The 20,768-nt window shown below is 40.1% G+C and overlaps 1 protein-coding gene across 1 annotated transcript in view; it reads left to right on the top strand.

Annotated features, from left to right (window-relative positions):
• Positions 1 to 2,307: 2,307 nt before the first annotated feature.
• The window catches only part of itga7 (integrin, alpha 7), a gene marked incomplete at its 5' end in the record, with an annotated part of 32,899 nt that continues 14,438 nt past the window's right edge, over positions 2,308 to 20,768 (top strand). Inside the window, 6 exons of the mRNA XM_079218683.1 lie at positions 2,308 to 2,525; positions 17,006 to 17,133; positions 17,737 to 17,816; positions 18,065 to 18,320; positions 19,237 to 19,368; positions 20,060 to 20,167. Coding sequence (XP_079074809.1) covers positions 2,308 to 2,525; positions 17,006 to 17,133; positions 17,737 to 17,816; positions 18,065 to 18,320; positions 19,237 to 19,368; positions 20,060 to 20,167 — 922 coding nt within the window. The remainder of the gene's footprint in view (positions 2,526 to 17,005; positions 17,134 to 17,736; positions 17,817 to 18,064; positions 18,321 to 19,236; positions 19,369 to 20,059; positions 20,168 to 20,768) is intronic.

Raw genomic sequence — 20,768 nt, 5'->3', positions numbered from 1 at the left:
TCATCAATGGATTGCCATGACATTTGTTGTCCCAAGAGAATGAATACGACCAACTTTTTTTGTAAAGTGTCGTAACGACTGTCTGATGGATTTCCATACAATTTGATACATTTTACTATTTTTGACGAGCCCCTGAATTGTCATTTAACACCATCAGAAAGTCAAACTTCAAATGTTTCCAATACTTTAAGGACTGAATATCTATTCCCATCAGCCTTGGCTTAGTTTTGTCTTTCATACTAATTAGCAAATGTAAAAATGCTCACATGCCAATACCATTTATTGATATTCCAATATCACCTGCTCTAATTTAGGCTGATACCAGCTAAATTCTTTCTTGTGTATATTAGTATGTAGACATTCGTGTTTAGCTCAAAGTACAGCCTCACAGAGTCGCTAGCATGGCTGTAGACTCTAGTCTTGTTATCAAAATATGTCCTGTCATTAGAAGTAATGCTAAGAAGATTGGAGCCAACAAATATGGTAGCGTATAAAAAAAAGTGCATTAGCTGCAGTCTAACACAACAGCTCTGCACTGTTGATGTAGCTGGTGGTGCTAGTGAACTGTATTTCATTGTGCAGAGAGATGTTTCTGTGATTCAGCCTATTCTCATTGATGTAAATAGGATGGACAAAATAATAAAAATACAGAAACACACAATACAATTCAGCAGCACCACAAACTGCAGCCTCCAAGATACCCATAGAGTTGAACCACATATGACAGGACTGTTGCAGAGTGCATGAGTTTTACCTCTGTGTACCTAATAAAGCGGCAGCTGCGTGTATAGTGAAAGCTCATCCGTTCTTTTATTTCAATACCACTTATGGGCAGCAGGGGGCAGAGACTGTTGGACACGAGTAGCTGGTTCATGATGCCAAATGGATCACATGAGTGGAACTCAGCCTTTAAATAAATAAAATAAAAAGTGCATTTTCACATTTGGTCCTGCAGTGTGTTCATTTTGTATTATCTTTGCGTCTTCATTTTGATATTCCGATATCACCTGCTCTAATTTAGACTGGTGGGATGAGTTAAAAAAAATACTAACAAAAAATATAAAAAGTGAAATAATAAACACTTGATTGGAAATATGAATTCAATCTGAACTCACATCCTTCTTAAAAAATGCTGTCTATCCAAAATCACATCAGCCCATCCGAACTGGGAAGGTGACACATCAAAGTATTCTCACGTCTTTGGAGTGTGTGTGAGGTTTATTGTGTGGAACAGTTGAGGTGACACACTGACAGCTGCACACTGGTTGACTTGAGACCAACAGAAATCAGCGGGTTTAATCAGCAGCTGTGGGTAAGAGGACATGACTCAAGGGAGCTGGCATTATGTTGTGTGGTCAAGCTTCTTGTATGGAAAGTCATTGGGGGTAAAACACATTAATTTTAGTGAATGAATAAAATCACACAATGTGCTTTGTTGGAATCCTGCAATTTTCCTGATTATGTTTCATTGCTCTGTCACAGAACCACTCTCCCTTTCCAGAGGAGCTAAAGGTCTGTAATAAAGTTGTGTGGGTCACTGTGCACATCCCCTTTTGTCCCCCTTTTGTCCTCCTTTTGTCCCCCATTCACTGCAGATCGTGTCAGACGTCAGGGCTTTCAAGCTTAGAGTAAAAATCAAAATGTAATATTTTTCTTCATCAGGCCTGCTATTAACTTTTGAGACTGTACTTCATCTTTTCCCCTTCATACGTTCCTCAGATCTACAAGCACCTGCAGCAACCATAGAAAGAGGACCATGTGCTCTCTCTCTCTCTCTCTCTCTCTCTCTCTCTCTCTCTCTCTCTCTCTCTCGGTATCTCTCTCTCTCTCTCTTTCTCTCTCTCTCTCTCTCTCTATTCAATAGCCTCCAAGTATCTTGACAACCTTGCCTGGTATTTTGGCAGCAGTCCCTTGAGTGTTGATGTCAGCTGAGGGAGGGACAGAGAGAGAGAGAGAGAGGGGAGGGGGAGGAGTGAGCGGGCTATTCAAGGCACTTGTCCTCTGTCTCCCTCTGAGCATAGAGGAGGGGGAGGCGCACATGCATTGAGAGAAACACACACACACATAGTGGCGGCCACATTTTCACAGCCTGCTCTTCAGACTGACAGCAGCAAACGGAGTTGAGAGGCAGCACGATAGAGAGAGGGAGGAAGAGAAAGAGGTTTGGGAACAAGGGAGGCATCCACAGAGGAGAGGAGACTACACAGGATTTGCCTTGCTTTTCTTCTTCTTTTATCTCTCTGGATTCTCCCCTGTACTCCTCTTGAAGTGAACTTGCTCTGCTGCTTGAAGGACCTGCACCCTGCAATGGCAGCCCTGGTGGGACATGGGAACACCGTCTCCATCTCATCTTGCTCCTCTCATCGTTGGACTTCCATCCTCTGGGCTCTGTTGACCCTTTCAAGCCAAGTGTGGGGCTTTAATCTGGATGTTACTCACACACTGCATAAGTTGGGAGACCGTGGCACCTTTTTTGGTTTCTCTCTAGCACTCCACCAGCAGCTTACCCCCGAGCCTCAGAGTTGGTGAGTGGGTGAATGCAGCACTGAGCTTTGTGCCTTGTGTGTCCTCTTTGACTTTTTGTTTCACCTCACATACTCAGTTTGAATGTGTGTTATCTCATATAGCTGCACCTGCTCCTTGTGCTAAATGTTCATCATACCATGGAATTTCCTTTTCAGGGCAGTTAAAAGCTGCCATTTGAGGTTGTTTTAGCTGGCACAGTCATCCCTTCTATGCTACACCAGTCCTCAGATTTGCTAAATCATTGTTGCACTTATAACTCTGAACTGTGTGCAGTTGTTTTAGCATGTTAATGTGCAGCAAGAGCAGCAGGAGCTCTGAGTTAGTAGACAATGATTTACAGTAAGTGGAGAGTGGATGAGAGTAGGCTTGTGCTGAATCAGCTGGCAGGCAGTGATTCCTGAGGAAAAAAGGTTTTTGAAATGATTTCTTCCAGAGCACTTCAAGTCTGATGCCGACTACCGCACACAAGGGGGGGGGGGGGAGATACTGGTTTGTCCTATAGTGTGGAGGACTGTGTGTATATGTGTCCATGGATGAGATGTGGCTTGTCTATGTGACGAAGATGATCTGCTGTTTGTCAACAGCTGTTTTGTTGTGTCTTTCAGTGTGAGTCGAACACTCATAAGTCCTGTTCCCGTCTTCCAGTCATCATGTGTAAATGATATCAGCAGTTCTGCTTGTAAATCTTTAGAAACGTTTACTGCATGACGATTAATAAGATATAGCCTTAATTTACCTCTCCTTAAGCGAGAGGTTGTGATTCATATTTCATCTGATGAGGTGCCCGAGTGAACAGTGTTGTAGCACAGCTATAGGACATAGGACTGATAGAGGTCTGTACTCTATTTTCCACTGCAGTTGGCACAGTTATAACCACCCTATACCTTCCTAAAAGGTTACAACTTTTAACTTCCAAACAAGGTTTTTGTGAAACATTTACTTTCAACGTTGCAGCAAAAGAGCAACAGGAGTAAGACTTGAACATTAATGTACAGAAATGTGATGCATGAATATGGTAGAAGCAGCATTCAGATCCTGTACTCAAGTAAAGAAAGTAAAAGTAAAGTAAATTGGTAGTAATACAATGTAAAAATACTCCATTACAAGTACACTGCACGTTATTTACTATAATAGTATTGAATAGATAATGCAGTTGGTTGAGGTAGAACACTTTCATGTCAATACTTTTGGTTATTTTTGCGCATCATATTTTATAACATCATCATGCAGTAGCCAGTATTATGTAAAAATCTTTATCTTTATGCGAAGTAAGTAAATGTAATGGTTTAAAAGTACAATGTTCCCCTCTGAAATGTAGTAGTTGAAGTAAAACGTTGAATAAAATAGAAATACATGAGTAAAGAACAGGTAGCCGAATACTACTCTTAATCATATACCAGGTCCCTGTTTTGGAGCTCTATATATATTTAACCGTTGGCTCCTCAGTTTACTTGTGCTGGAGTCACCCTGTCGCCTGGTAGACCAGTGCATTCATGCAGACACATAGACTCTGAAACCTGCTCACTGTCCAGCAGCATTCCTGGAACTTATTTTAAAAACGGACTATGATCCTAAAGTATTGCATCGCTTAGTATCGTGGCCCGTTTCAAACTGCATCAGAGAACGGACTCCTGAGAAAATGCTATCGCTTCACCAGTGCAGTCGGTGCTAGGAGGAGACGATCTAACCTGATGTGCTGATGTGATGCGCCTACTGGAATATAGTGGGATGAATAATGCTGTTGCCAGTATGCTGTGACATCACATATACTGTCTGCATAGATGACTTTATATTGATTACATCTACTGTATCGTTATGACTTGCAGGGCTGTAGTCATGATTTCAGAAATTCTGAGGTCATTAAAAAAAGTGAACATGAAGGTCTTTGGAATGGGAAAACCACGTATCTCCAAAGTCGTGAGCTTTTCATGACTATTTTTCAAGTAGTCATGTTTCAGCTTCATGACATGCATTTTTTAAGAATAAAAGTCCTTTCAAGTGGTTTTAGAGTAAGAGGTAGGATAACTTTCTTAATACCTCTCCTTGTTTAGAGGAGTAATAGTGGGGGAAAGAACAATTGATATTGTGATTTTGCATAAAAAACTTTTTTCCAGCAATTGGATGATGTGTACTTTTGCTCTGGAAACTGCTCAGATACACCTTATTGTCCATAAACATAGGAAAGCTGTGCATCCTCTGCATGCTATAGGTTTCTAGTTTGTGGTTGTAAAGTTCCAGCTGTGAGGTCAGAACAGATACGGTAATTGTATATCAAGTTAAAAAAAAGTCATACTACAATTAAATGGCTACTTTTCATCACACAAGAAGGCAATTGGGCTCATTGGATCCACAATAATTTTGGTTTCCCAGGCATACCCTACTTCCAATTCCAAGACTGTTACACAACAAATGCCAAAAGACAACATATATGCTTGTTTTTGGCCCCAAACTAAATTACATTATCATAAAATTGGCATGTCTCTAAAGAGGACACTCTTGGGTATCCATAAAAACTATTTTCGTTCACTCTTGAGGTGAGAGGTCAAGGGACCCCTGTGAATACGGCCACGCTAAATGCTCCACTGTGTTCACCAGCTAGCTAGTAGCTAACTCTTTCTGTCTGCCTGCTGTTTGGTGTCGAGCAGGACAAGAACCGTTAACTAATGTTAAGTTTATTTAGGGTTAATCCTCGGAATGTTGCGATGTCAACTGGTGAGAATAAACCAAAGCAGCTAATCAGTGAGCTCAAACTCGCTGGAAAACCTCTTTAAGGAAGATTTAAAGTCGGTTGATAATGATCTGTGCTATAGGTTCGTCAATATAACCAACCTCTTTCTTGTCTTATCATTTTGACTTTGTCATTTTACATACTTTAACTTTATCGGCACAACCAGTGCCCATTATTTATATATATGTATATATATACATATATATACATATATATGTATATATATACATATATATATACATATATATGTATATATATACATATATACATATATATGTATATATATATATATATATATATATAATAACAAACACAAAAATGTAATCAAGTGCAAAAAGAGTCAATTTAATATCCATCAATCTAAAGTGTAAATGTGCTTTTTCCTCAAACCTTCAAGTTCCCAGAAAAGATTCGATAATCATGATTTTGAGTCCTCACTGGTACACCTCTGATGACATGATGATTTCATCAGCACTTTGGGACGGTACGACTTCAAAACACATCGACTTGATGTTATTGCACCCTCAGTATCATAAATGTATTATTCAGAAAGCAACAGAGCAATTATCTTTCCTGTCTGAATAGTACATCATAATAGTGCTTCATAATAGTGTCCTATCCCTGTTATTGCAGTTCAGATCTGGGAGTTCAGTTTCCAAGGTGCTCCCATTATCTCTGCACTTCTGAAATTCTGTTTTAAAACAATTTTCCTTCAACTTACTGTAATTCGATGCCCTAGACTCATTTTCTCATTATATTATTATGGTTTGGGTTACTGTCCCCCGTGGCCGTAGTGTTTCGTCCTCATTGTGTGTTGTAATGCTGGATTCAATGGTGAAAATGATATTACTCCTTTGATGCTCTGTTTGGTGCTTAGTCATGGCTGTATCACACCACCCGTAACATTAAAGTGCTAAATAGAAATCAGCTTAGTCATACTGTCACACTTATAGAGTTTCACCGTGTCTGGTTTTCGAGTTACACAGATCTTTTGGAGTTTGCTTCAGAGAGTTTGGCATCAGAGAAGTTATGTGTATGTCTTCAAAGGCAGGATCATACAATGTTGGGGCACAGACATTCAGTTTCAGATATAGCCGGCAGGTTTATGGAATGAATGTCTTTTTGTTCAGTTTTACAGTTTCTCTTCAGCACGGGCGCATGTCAACCCCCAAACATTCAGTATGGCAGCAAAGGTCAACCCAATGTGACACAATGATCTCATATTGACCAATGTGCTGTAATGAGATCCGGTTCAGTGACGTGTACATGGCAGGAAGTTAAAGTTTTCCATAAGAGCCTCTTCGAAACTTTCTATATCATCTCCTCTGGTTGTTGTTGTTGTCCTGAAGGCCTCACTCTGAATTAATGGAGCTTCTTCTACCGCTGCTGATGCCAGACAGAGGATGAGATGAGAGGGTATTTCAGTCTGAGTTATGTGTGCGTCTGCTATTTATACGGCAATGAGAAGTGCTTCCGCTAATAGTTCACTCCCTGGTGGAGTCAGGAAGCCCCTGAGCTTTATCCCGCCACTGTCAATCTCCCTGAAATGTTTTCATAGTAATTCTGCCTAACAGTAAAATACATTCAAGTCTATTATATCTTACATGATACCTTTGAGAATATTCAAAACACAATAAGTTGTAAAAGCTTCATCCTGATGGGAGTATGAATGTTTGGACCAAATAAGTTTATGGAAACCCTTCCAATAGTTACCGACTCATCTTCCAGCTGGTGCTAGATTGAAAGTCAAAGGATCACCAAAGTCATTAAGATTCATCCTTTGAGATATTTCAGTTGGCACCAATGTGGTGGACCAACATACTGTCCCTCATTGCCATTCCTAGAGCAACGCTGCTAGCATGGCTAATAAAAACCCAATGTTGCTCTGCTGATAGTCTATATTCAGGATAAGCTGATCTACATACTGCAAGCTTTTAATGTCACACACGTCAGTATACTTATAATAAACCCATGAAAACATTGTATAGCATATAGCAGTTTGAATATATAAATGCTTAGCCCACTACCAAAGGCTTGTAAATCATAATGTTCCCAACATGTATGCTGGAAGACATTGAGACTCACTTAATTTCTTTACATTGATCACTGCCTCTTGATTTAGTGAAAATGTATTTCTCTTTCTTTTAGAGGGCTTTGACAAAGGTGGGGGAAGGCAGTTCTGATGTAGGTCACACATCATCTATGATGGATCTCTATCTGGCCTTGATAGACATCTATTGTGTTCAGTCTGACCCAATGGTTAGCTGTCCCTTTGTGTTATGTTTTTAATTGAAGCAGTAATTACCTCTTTCTGGACTTTATTGGCAAACTAATAAACAATGCCTTTTCCCTGAACCATGTCAGTTGGTTTTCGGGTGCAGCCACACATTGACCACATTGTTAGAGTGTGATTGATCAGATTGGTCACTGTTGATGTCAGTAGAAGTAAGGTTAACTGTGTTGTATCGCTGTCTGAAGGAAAGTTGAAAGTCTCAGGTTGCAGCAGAGTTCATGTTTACCATGGACCTGCTTTGGGGCCTTTCTGAGGAGACTCTCAGTGCCAGTGGGGCCTCAGGTAGCCGATATAATCCCAGACATATAGTCCGCACTTCTGTTTCTCTGGCTGACTAAGAATCTAAAACAGAGATTTCTAAAGTTGAACAAATCCTCTTAGTGAACTGGAGGCTTGATTTGCACAGCTTAAAAACAAGAGTGGAGCGTGGAAGGGATTTTTGGATGACATTCAAAAGTTTGCAGAGATTGCAAGAAACAGTTAGGCTGCAAAAGATAAGAAACTCAGCACTGTGCCGGTTTAAGTCAACAGACGGCCCATATTTGTTTTCATGTGAAGTGTTAGATGGGATGATTGATCTAAACTTTTAGTTGCTTACTTTGAATTTTTCTGTTGAACTGCATTTGGCTATTGGCTCCATGAGTAAAACACAATGCCCTCTGTACCTTCCAGTACCATTTATATTGTTCAACACATAAATGTGTGTAAATGGGGCCCAGCATAACTGCCTCACACATTCATAACACAATGAAGAATTTATGTGGGTTAATTTGCATTAAAATAGCCAAATAAAAGCTGCTTTTTCAGCTTCAGCTTAAGAGTTGAGAATGTACCTTCCCCCTTTTCCCTCCTTAATTAAATTCATGATTCTTCTCTTGCTCCCTTGCTCTCTTGTTGCTAAATCTTCTAGGGGCCATTCATGTGAAAGCCTCGTAAATGTAGGAACTCACGCTGTTGCCGTGCTTATTTATATGAGAGATCAGAAGGAGCAAAGGGTATATAACATGGGCTTTGCAGTCGGGCACGCACACACATACACACACATACGATTAATGCTCTTTACTAGCTCCCACTTACTCTCTGTCTATTTAACATTCTCCCATTCCTCCACGCTGGGCTGCCTGGACAAAAGCTCGGTGGGAAGCAGCGCTGCCTGGCCGAGAGCTTTCAGGAATATTACTCTGCGGACCACGTGCTCACTGAAAGCAGAGCGACAATCTGCAGAGTCAGGAAGGAAACATGCAACTTAGATCGGATGGAGGTGCAGATAAAATGTTGGCAGTGTAGGAGGAACAGGAGTTGATTCTGCATCTGCACTTAGAGATAGTTGGCAGATAAAGTCCTGAGAAGGTTTCTGGTATTTTGTTGCATACACGTTATTATACTATTATATTATTATTATTATTATTATTATTATTATTATTATTATTATTATTATTATTATTATTATTATATTTGTGTTAATTACTCATGTTTGACTTTGCTATTAGGTTTTCTTTCCATGTTATTTAGATTTCTTTTTTTTAAACTCAGCTGTTAAAGCATTGATATGAATATGGTATGAACTATACGCGGGGGAGGGACTGCAGGTTTGATAGGGACGGGAGCTGCAGGGATGAATAAATCATGGATGGCCTTCCCTTTGATTAAATATGTGTGTGTGCGCGTATGTCCACGCTTATGTGTGTGTGTCCATTCTGGAAAAGATGCAGTTTAATCAATCAGCTGATGGCGGCTCTACTGGGAACTGATAAAGAACTGTGATCTGAAAGAAGCCGGGAAAAGCAAACAGGAAGAGGAAATTAGAATAGATGTGGCTTTTTGTTTGTAGTTATTAAAAGAGATTTCCTGATTCATTAAACAGGAAAGTCTTTGGGTGCAAACGGTATAATTACTTTAAAGTTGATACAAATCTTAACGCCCTTTGCGTTATCACAGTCACTTGCTTATCTTTTCTAATTTCCTCAAACATTTAAGCGCTCCACTAATGTTGACATGTGCTGTCATTGCTGGGATCTTGTATCGGGTTCAAGTGAATTTGTGAATCTGTGAACTTTGTTTAAGAAGCACAAGATCTTTGTAAATTCAGACTCAACCCACATACTGTATGTGTGTGGAGATGTACACACCACTGAATTAAAACAAGCTGCACCACACTAACTAGTTCTTAAGTAGAGATTATTTTTAGTACATTTTTACATTCTGTAAGCACCAGATGTAACTGTTGCACAGCAAACTTTAACTGAACAGACAAAACGTAAGCTTATTAAAGTGAGAATAAGAGCTAATATGAAATATGATCTGATAAAATGATGTTAACCAATATTGCAAACTGAGAGGATATTAGATTACATTTCACAAAATAAAACCATAAACCTCAAATCATAAAACATTAAGATAATACGATCATTCGATCACTCATTGGTTAAATTAGCATAATTGTTATTTTACACAATACATCATCTGCAACACATATTTCTCCATGTTGGAAAATAAAACTAAATACTACTTAGATTTGAAAAAAAATTGACTGATGTAGAAAGAATGCAGAATAGACAGTGATATAACTATATGGTAAAGCAGTGAATATCACTCTAATCTTCATTTTGTAATCATGTGGAAAATTAATCCCTGTCTTCTAATTATTGTCCTCTATCTCACGTCACGTTCTCTCTCCCTCTCTGCATCTGAGTCTTGCATTATTATACAATCACACACATTGTGAACATGATTAGTTTCCTCCAGATGTGGCCTGGAAACTCTAAACTGATCTCAGGTGTGATTTATTGAATGTGTTTGTCTGTTTGTGTGATAGACCTGTCCAGGGTGTGTCTCTGCTTTTCACCCATTGCATGCTGCTTGTCCCAGCCCTCCCACAAGATGGATGGATGGACAATAAAGGGCGGAAAGAGCGATTAAAATAGAGTCAAAGTATCAGAACCAGGTCTAGATAGACAAATCAATAGATGGATGAGTGGATAAGGGGATGAGAAGAAAAGGACGAGATGAAAAGGGATGGTGTAAGGGTTATGTTCTCTTTACACTTTGTACCTAAGGGCCAATCATTACACCATCTATGCCTGGAAATATTCACTTATTGATCAGTAGTGGAGCAGGTGGTGGGCTGAGGGGTTGTTAAAGATGCATGTGGAGTGAGGATGGGATTACCATTGTCCTCTGAAGGCACCATTCTCCTTCCTGAATAGTAGAAGTTCCAGTGTTTTTTGTTTGTTTTAAACTGATATAAACTGCCCTTGTGATTGTCCTTGAACAAATCGTTTAAGCAGGAAGTTGAGTCACGTCCGGCGCAGTGAACCACAATTTCCCAAAGGGGTTTTTGACATGGCATGGCAGCTGTTTCTGTATCACGTTTTGCCCTTTATTGTGCATTACCCAACCCTTTTTCCTCCACTGCCCAGAGTGGGAAAGAGTTAAGATGTTAAAAACGTGATGATTCACAGCTCGGTCACCTCATTCCCAGCTGTCATTTTCTCATCAGCACAAGTCAGGTGTGAAAGCAGGCATTTTCTGAAACAGCTTTGTTTTACGAGACTGATTGTCACAGCCGACGTTTTTGGACAGGCTACAGTCAGTGTGCTGATCCCTAGTTTACACAGTTGTTATACAGCCTGCTGTTGTCTGGTGTGTATCTGCACATGTGCGTACGTGTGTGTGTGTGTGTGTGTGTGTGTGTGTGTGTGTGTGTGTGTGTGTGTGTGTGTGTGGGTGTGGGTGTGAGAGTTTATGAACAAATATTCAGGTCTGTTTGTACACTCATGCCTCAGTTAAAGTCTGCATGCTTGCACATTTCCTTTGCATGTATATAGCATGTGTGTGCGCATGTTTGTGTGTCCAGGTCAGAGGTCACAGTCTTGCCTCAGGGTAACAGAAGGCCTAAAGAGCCCCTGGCCCCCATGCTGGTCCTGCAGAGCCACTGTCTATACAGCAACAGCCCGTTGCTGCTGTCCGACAGACAGATGTCAAAGAGTGTGAGCCGGCAGATTAGGAGGGATCAACTAAAATGGTCCTGAAAGTAAATATAAGAAATGTTTAGGGTGTATTTGATTCAACATTTTGAAAGGCCCTCGTCTGGAAAATTCCAGGGAAGGGTTGGGTTTAAAAAAACGTTTGTATCCACTTTTAAATGTTTCAGTTGCTTTTTATGTTTAAGTGTGAAAAAGCTTCTGCCCCCTTAAGCACTTTGTTTGGATGATATGCTGTCACATTGAGGCCCTTAACAAATTGAGCTTGTGTGGCCATCATGTTTGATCTGCCTCCCAGTCTTTTATCTCTCTCACACATCTCTCCTTTTTGAGTGGAAGTCCTCTCTTTTTGTAAAAACAAACAAAACAGGATTTCAGGAATTATCTTTGTATTACAAATTAAAATGTTGGCGCATGTTTCTGTGTCTTGTTTGACTGGGTAGTGGTGTGTTTATATGCTGCTTTTGCTGGGTGTTTTCTGTAACAAAGAAAAGGCAGCCTTATTTTCAACTAAACGTCAGAGGACTTTGGAGAATAACAACATGTTTTGAAAAGGTTTTTAGCGACACGAGAGTTGTGGAATTTGTTAACCCGTTAGGAAGCATGCATTCCGCAATAGAACACATGCAAATTGACTACATACGATTTTACAAGCTACAAGTGCCAGGGCATGAGTAAAGGCTTTCGGTGTAGCTGTTTGTCTTTTTGGACGGTTTCTTTCTTGATATTTAGAGAAAGGATGCTGGTCCAAATATTGGTTACATGTGTGATGTATTGTTGTCCAGTGTGTCTCTCACTCTCAATCTGTATTGGAAGCTGAACGAATGGATGTGACTCCTGAGAGAGGGGGAGGAGTGAAGGAGTGAAGGAGAATGGGATTATGTGTATGGATGGGGTTTAGATGGGGGAGGGGTGGACAAGATTGTGGAGAGTGTTGGGGTCACTGCACATGCTCCCCTCAATGAACACATGGGTCCGAGTGTAGTGCAATGAGAGTCCCGGGTGTTACTGTCTTGTGTCTGTGATGATTAGCTGGAAAAAACAAGGAGGATCTCTTTGACAGTGTAGGGTGGGGTTATGAATCACCATTTCAGTTATTGTTCCCTAATTGTACCATGGCTCCATGGGCAGTAATGCCATCAGCCTCAGGGCCAATTAGCAAATGTTAGCAGGTAAACACACTAAACTAAGATGGTGTACATGGTCAACATCATAGCAATTTAACAACAGCATCTCAATGGACACAAAACGGAAGACTTTCCTTTTCTTATTAATGCTTATTTTGTTATATTGTCCACACAGAAACTGTAAACGAACAAAAGCATGAATGTTCTCCAGTGCGACAGAGCTGTATACGAATGTGAAAACAGACAAGGAAACAGACGAAACGAGTGAAAGACGTAGGCTGACCAAATTTATTGACCCATAATCTAATACACTTTGAGTTGTAAGTGTTAATTCTAAAGTAAATTTGATGTGTGTGTGTGTGTGAGATAGAGAGATAGAGAAAGACCTGCAACTATGTCTGAAAAATAAAACTTCTAAAAACTTTCTGGAGGAAGATTTTAGAGGAAGATCTTAACTCAAGCACTACCTTTCCTTATTAAAGGCTACTTTAATACTCTCGTATTTTCTCTACCTAAGCAACCGATCCACTTCCTGTTTACACCGGCACCCGCACGCTCAGTGTACGGAAATAGTTATGTGATATTCGTTTTCAGGCGAGTTAGTATGGCGGGAAATCATTTCATAAACAATACTGAAACACCTCTGTGGAAGGAGATCATTTTTGTTTTAAAAACCCGGTTTTAAACAAAAACGTAGTCGTGTGGATGTAGACTTAATCTGGTTGTCGGAGTGGGTGCTGATGCAGGCAGGACCTAGGTGCATTATGTACTCTGTGTATACAACCTGGCAATATATATATATATATATATATATATATATATATATATATATATATATATATATAGATATATATATATATCACACACACACACACACACACACACACACACACACACACACACACACACACACACACGTGTCAAATGGTAAAGATGAGCTTGGCAGTGGGGAGCAAGATCCGACTGTCTGACTCAACCCTGAACAATGAAGTGAGCTAAGCAGTGGGTAAAGGGCAAACACATGAAAGCATTACTCGGCCATGACATTTTATCTGTGTCAAATTTGGGACATGTGTGTCTGTCTGTATGCTGAGGAGTATTCTGACTTACTCATTCACTGAACTTCCTACAAACAGATTAACTTAAAAATGTTCAGGGCTGTGACGATTTGTTGAGGACACCCAGACAACATGTCCTTGTTTTCTTGTATCTTGTTATCTCTTTTTAAATTAGACAACATTTTTATACAAAGATGCTTTTCATTTAAGGGAAAGATGAAGGGAATGAGGGAATTAATAATTAAATAAATACAAATTGCCGGACAAGGATTCTTTTTCAAATGTTAATTCATTTAAAAAATAATCCTTATCCGGCCCTTTTTATTTATTTATTTATGAATTCCCTCATTCCATTCATTTGACATTTGACCATGTGAGAAAATAGTGAAACTTTCAATCACAATTTCCAAAAGCCCGAGGTGACAAATGTTTTGGATTGGTCCAACCAATAGTCCGAAACCAAAGAGATTCAAACAATACAGTTTTTATGGCATGAGAGAAAGAAAAGCAACACATCCTTATACTGAGAAGCTGGAGCTGGCGAATGTTAAGCATTTTTGTTTTATGAAACGATTGAAATCGAGTATCAAAACAATTGGCAATCGATTAGCAATCAACTTATTATTGAGTCGACGAAGCGTTTAATCTGAATTATTTTCTCATATTTGAGATTATGGAGGCATAGGCGTATTGTGATCTTCTATATTATCTTATATGACAATGAGGTATGTGCCATCTGCATTGACTGAAGTTCCATGAATATGAACAGATACAGATGTCTCTGTCTCTCAGCCACATTTCAAAGTTATTTGTCTTGTGTGTCTGGTTAGTAGTAGTATGATACTTCTTGGTGAAAGATGGCCTGGGCCCTAATCGTTTTGTTTCATTGCTGCATATACTTTCTGTCTTGTGAGGTGTGCTCTCCCTGAAGAATCATTTGAATCAGTCTAAATTGGCTGAATATAATGTTTAGGCACATGGGCAGGTTGGGAGGCGTCCAACTCTCTCTGGCGGTATTACATCTTCACAGACCTCCCACCTTACACCCTGACACCTGCCAGTGTGTCTAACACATGTCGGGGGGAATGATGGGTATCACCTCAACTCCTCAACATAAACCAGAGCTCCCCAGGAATGTCGAGCTATAAGAGGGATCAGATCGTATCTTTTCTTCTTCTTTTCTTTTTACTCTGTGATATGTTATTCCTCTTAAATCCCCTTTTGTTTAACATGTTTGCGTTTTCTTAATACCGTTTGGTCAGGGTTTCTCATGTGGGCCACCGGTGGTGTGTGGCAGGTGTTATTTCACACGAGATGTCCTGGCTTTGGGGATCTGTTGGGGGTTTTCACTCATTAAGGTGAGGGGAATCATCCCTGAGGCAACGCACGGCTGCACCTCAACAGAAGCTCTTGTCAGGGAAGAGAAGAAAATAGAAGGTACAGCCGTCTGGCAGTCTGGGTGGTATGAGTTGGTAGTTTTATTGTCAGTGTGTCATGGTGGCGAGGATGAAAGTGAGGACCAAGGTTTTTTGTTACACTGGTAGAAGACAAGATATTGAGTCAGGGCGATTGCTATTGTCATGGCGTAAAATGAGTTAGACGGTGGGGTGTAAAAATAAGTATGATGTGTTGCTGCTGTTATGGCCTGTTGAAGAGTGTCTGTGTCTACGCCTCCTTCTTCTCATGCAGCGCTATCAACTTGCTACACTGTATTTATAGTCAAAATACTTCCCAGCCTCAGCGATAACTCTAATTTAAGTGTACACATAACACGGTATGAGATATGAGGGGGGCTGGGGATGGGAAGCTTTCACAAATGCATTTTATAGTTTTTACTCCTACGTCATTGTTATAATTGCTGTTTATGAAAGCAGCTGTTGTTGTGGAACCCAGTTTAATGGTTGATTCCTCTAAATGTTTTTCCCATCTTACAATCTTCTCTTTATTCTCCGATCTCGCTCCTCTGCCTCTGTTTCCCCAGGTCTCGCTTCCATGCATATCCATGGCTGACAGTGTTGGGTGGAATGTGGCTCAACAGTCGGTTTTTAAATAGCATCCTAGCCTGAATCAGCCGCTCCTAATAAGGCAGAGGGGCAGTGACACTGGCCCCAAAATATCATCACCTACCTCACAGAGAATAAAACTTTTCCTTGCTATGATAGGGAAGGATGGCCTGTGATCAGCAAACCCGATACGGTACATGCAGACGCCTCAGAGCTGCTTTGAATCAATTTAAAGTCAAAATAACATTTTCGGTCTCAGCAGGACTTTTTATAGCTTGAGCTGCAGGTGTTTGTACAGTAATGGTGGCTGAGGTCAGCTGAGGCTGCAATGGTTGAAACTGGTGCCACCAGTAACATTTTAAATAAGTGTTAATAATAGGGTTTAATCACTGCAACTACAGTTAACTTGCAAGTAGTAGTACTAAGGGTGTTTTCAGACATTTAGCCAGAACCAAACAGAAACAAATTACACAGTGTTGCATTTTAGCTCTGGTTTTGGTTCTTGTTCACACAGAACCAGAGGAGCAAACAAGAAGTTATACGGACTGACAGCTAACTCAAGTTTTGACGATTGTATGCAGCATTTCTGTATACAGTATATATATATATATATATATATATATATATATATATATATATAAATGATGAAGAAATAATGAATTATGCATTATAATTATTTATTATTATTTGACTACAAATTATATGAAAAATGACTAACAGGTAGAGACTGTACAAAACCCCCACTGCATGAACCCAGATGACTGGTGTGAAGCTTATTACTGCGGGATCGTCACATACTTTTTATTGGAGTTAATGAACCAACAAAGTACATGGAGTTGGTTACAAGCACAGCAGTTATACCAGCTCATGTTGATTTGCATTAAGTAGGGTATAGTATACAGATCGAGTATCACTTCCTGAACAGATTTCAGGTTGATTTATTAGTGGTTTAGTCACGCTAAAATTCCAGAATCATCTTGTTGGTTTGTTTGCTTTCACAACACAAAGAAAAAGCAACAGAGTCTGCTTGGAAGACAAACTTTTTAAAGCAGTCACGTTTCGGTTGTTTTTTAGGCACCAGGGTTTAATTCACAGTTTTCACACCGGCCCAAACATACCATACTAACCGGTAAAACGGACCTTGTTTTAACGGAACCAAACAAACTCACATGAGATGTTTAGTTTCTGTCATGAATCTATGACACACACACACTACTGTGAGATCAGCAGTCAGTCTTTTATTATCTTATGTATTATAATGAAATGTTCATTGTGATGTTTCTTCAGGATCCTGGTGGGGGCGCCTCAGGCAGCGGGGCAGGGCCTATTGAGGGGCAGCCGGCCCGGAGCCTTGTTCAAGTGTCCAATCACACCGGAGGAGTACGACTGTGAGAGGGTGGATATTGATGGAGACGGTGAGTAAAGCTGAGCTGAAATGATAAGCAAGCAAACATTATTATTGCAGCTACTCAAATGTGAATATTGCCGTATTTCTTGTTTTTATTATAGCTTTTTGTGTTTTTTGATAGTAAACCAAATACTTTTAGGTGTTCAACTGTTTGTCAGATAAAACAACCAATTTATATGCTCTAATTATTATCTTATTACATCAAGTATTTTGCACTACTTTCTGCCCTTTTATCACCCAAATGGCAGATTAATGGATAATGGGAAAACATTATTTAGACTCCTTGAACTTTGTTTTCCTGAAATTCCATTGAGATTATCCGTGACTTCATTTGGACTATTCTGTGACATCAGAATAAACTCTTCTAGATTAATTATGTTGCTTGTTGTGAATGCCAATATACCTTTTTATTCAAAAGCTTCTAACGAATGTTGCCATTCAAATGTACTGACTCTAAATTTGAATGATATTTTGTGATTTATCATCTATAATTTGAACTTTGATCACAATTGAATAACAAAGTGCTGTTTGCTTCCTGTGGCTCAGATCCTGATTGCATTACAATACGGAAACTCCAATGGTTGCTATTTCCTTCTTTATTTTCCCTTAGTGAATCTGAACAAAGAGAGCAAAGACAACCAGTGGCTGGGAGTCACTGTCAAGAGTCAGGGGATTGGAGGGAAGGTCGTGGTAAGTGAAGACCACATCCTGTAAATGGATCAGCACAGGAAGCAGGCTCTGTCTTGTGTTTGAAAATAAAAATGTTGGTCTGCTTCTCACGCAATGATTTGTGAACATTGCTAAGGATATGTTCATGTTTGGTTAATGTAACATATGGATCTTTATGCATAAGGATGAATACTACATTGTCTGCAAAGTCACTTTTAACAGCTCAGTAAATCCCAATAATAAGTAGTATCATGCCATTTCCTGTCCAGACCTGCGCTCACCTGTATGAGCTCAGGCAACGCGTGAATAAACCGGCAGAGACTCGCGACCCTATCGGACGCTGCTATGTCCTGAGTGATGATCTGACAGAACGAGACGACCTGGACGGAGGGGAATGGAAGTTCTGCGAGGGCCGGCCGCAGGGACACGAGCAGTTTGGCTTCTGTCAGCAGGGACTCTCCGTCAGTTTCAGCCCAGACAACAACTTCATCCTGTTTGGGGCTCCGGGAACTTACAACTGGAAAGGTAAGCTAGAGAAGAGAGCCAACCCATGAGCCAACTCATGTAAGCAGTATAATTAACAGGACAGTACAGTTTGGGATTTAAACGATCAAATTATACATCATATAAATCAAATTATTAGCATAATGTCCAATCTTGTGATTGGACATTATGCAGAGCTGCAACATGCACCTAATCACAGAAAGCACTGAGATGTATCTGGTGCAGTTATCAGAGCTACTGGATTGATTCATTTTGTCTGAAACATGATGATCAATTCTCATGTTTATCTTAATTTATACTAAAACAATTAGAATGATAATTGTTCTGCTGGATGCAAATATAATGTTTCTGAGTTCAATGAAAGTTATTTTAAATGGAAGAACTGTGTCTACTACAGAACCTGTATTTAGATGGATAACAAGTGTAATTATATGTGTGCGCCTCATATTTATATAGATTTTCATTTTTTGTAGTGTATTCACAGTGGAATTGACAACAATGAAGTAGAATTTGTGTGCTGTCAATGAACACTACTCAGCCAAAACTAAATGGACAAGCTGTTATAGCTGATAAAAAAGCTCCATAAAAAATAATTAAAAACAACTAAAATATGTGTAAAAACTTTGCTGTCTCGTTTTGAAGGTTAACTTTGAGCTGTCCTACAAAGTTTTATGACGTCCAACATTGCATGTGTATTGTATCATTTCCTGCTAGTCTAAAATGGTAAAGTATCTTGACTTTCCACTCTACAAACAGAATACTATGACAAGTCTACATAGAGTACATATTATTATTATTATGTAGTTATTATTATAATTATTATTAAGTAGTATGAAGTACTCGTGCATGCATGCAACAGGTAATACGAGTGTTTGTATTCTGATGACAGCTGTGTGTGCTCGTTGCGTTGCTGTGCCCTCACCTGTTTCCATTCCAGGTGAGATGCGCGTCCAGCTCCTAAACCAGACTCTGCTCGACCTCGGTTTCTATGACGACGGGCCCTACGAGGTGGCAGATCAGAAACAACTTAATGCCCAGCTCATCCCTGTGCCCTCCCACAGTTACCTGGGTAGGATCAGCCCTCCCTGCTCACTGCTGCCTGTGCACAGGAGAGAAAGAGAGGGCCGGTGGAGGGTGACATCAGGGCTCAGGCCGGACTGCAACATGGCTGCCAAAACCACAGCAGCTAGTAACAGTAGCAGTTGCCAAAATGCCTCAAACTGCTCATTCCCAGTGGATTATATCTGGATGAGCCTATCTGTGTGTGACTCACGGAGCCTTGAAAGTTACTCCACCTCATTTTTTTAACGCTTCTCATGTGAATCTGGGTGGACAGCTTTCTGCGGCCTGGCATGAATTCTTAAACAAATATTTATAATATTTACCAAAAATAAATTAAACCAACAACAATGACGTTATCCTCCTTCCATTTACCGCCCTCTTCGGAAAACAAAGTACAGAAAAACATGTCACAACTTTACAGAGGGTGGTGTACAACCAGTCGGAGGGCAGTCTGAGCCTGAAACGTCTGAGCCTGAAACGTCGTCCCTCCACCAGGTACCCAGTGGTTTGGTTGGACCGCTGTGGTGCCACAAAGACAAAACCCCAATCAATCACACCCTGTCTCACCTGCACCTCCCTTTCCTCCTCTTTTTTTCTCTCTTTTCACCCCCTCACCATTTCACCACCCCATCACTCCCCTCCTACGCTCGTACTCTGTCTCTCTCTCTTTCTCGCTCTTTTCCTGTCTTGGGCCATAGGGCTCTTGTTCATGGCTAGCCCCATTGAAGATGCACTGCTGTACAAAACTCTGGAGCCCTCCAGCCGGCCCACAGCGTTTGAGGATGTAGCTCCTAATAGCTACTTAGGTTTGTAGGCGTGAGGTGTTTTTGTTTGGACCGGATTGGGCTTGTAGTGGAAATAGTCCTCCTCCGTTTTCGTTTTAATCCTTTCTGCTAATTCTAGATAGATTTTTAGTGTGTAATCTATGTACTAAATGGGACCGTATTACCTGCACTGTTCAAATGAGACAGCCATCCCAACCTTTAATTTAATTTAATTTAATTTTTGTGATTATTTGTCACCTTCACCTTCTAGCTGTTGATTCGATAATGGCGAGGAGATGGTTGTCTTTTTGAGTAGCAACGGGGTGTTTGTCTGTTCTGTCTGTAGATTTCTGTCGTCTGTAGTGTGTTGACTCAAATTGCATGTGTGTGTGTTGGTACACAGCTTCCTAGGTGGTGGTGGTTTTCTCGTCAGTTGCCATAGTTTTACTAAATCGATTTACGTTTTATTAACAAAGAAGACAAAGGGTGTACATCCTTTCTAGGCACGGAGGTGGTTTGAGCTAAATGCTAACATCAGCATGTTATTATGCTAACATGCTGATGATAAGCAGGTATAATGTTAAACCATCTTAGTTTACTATATTAGCATGCTAACATTTGCTAGCTAGCCTTAAAAACAAAG

This window comes from Taurulus bubalis (assembly GCF_910589615.1).
Source record: "Taurulus bubalis genome assembly, chromosome: 5".
Lineage (NCBI taxonomy): Eukaryota > Metazoa > Chordata > Actinopteri > Perciformes > Cottidae > Taurulus > Taurulus bubalis.
This window is presented reverse-complemented; position numbering and strand designations above follow the sequence as displayed.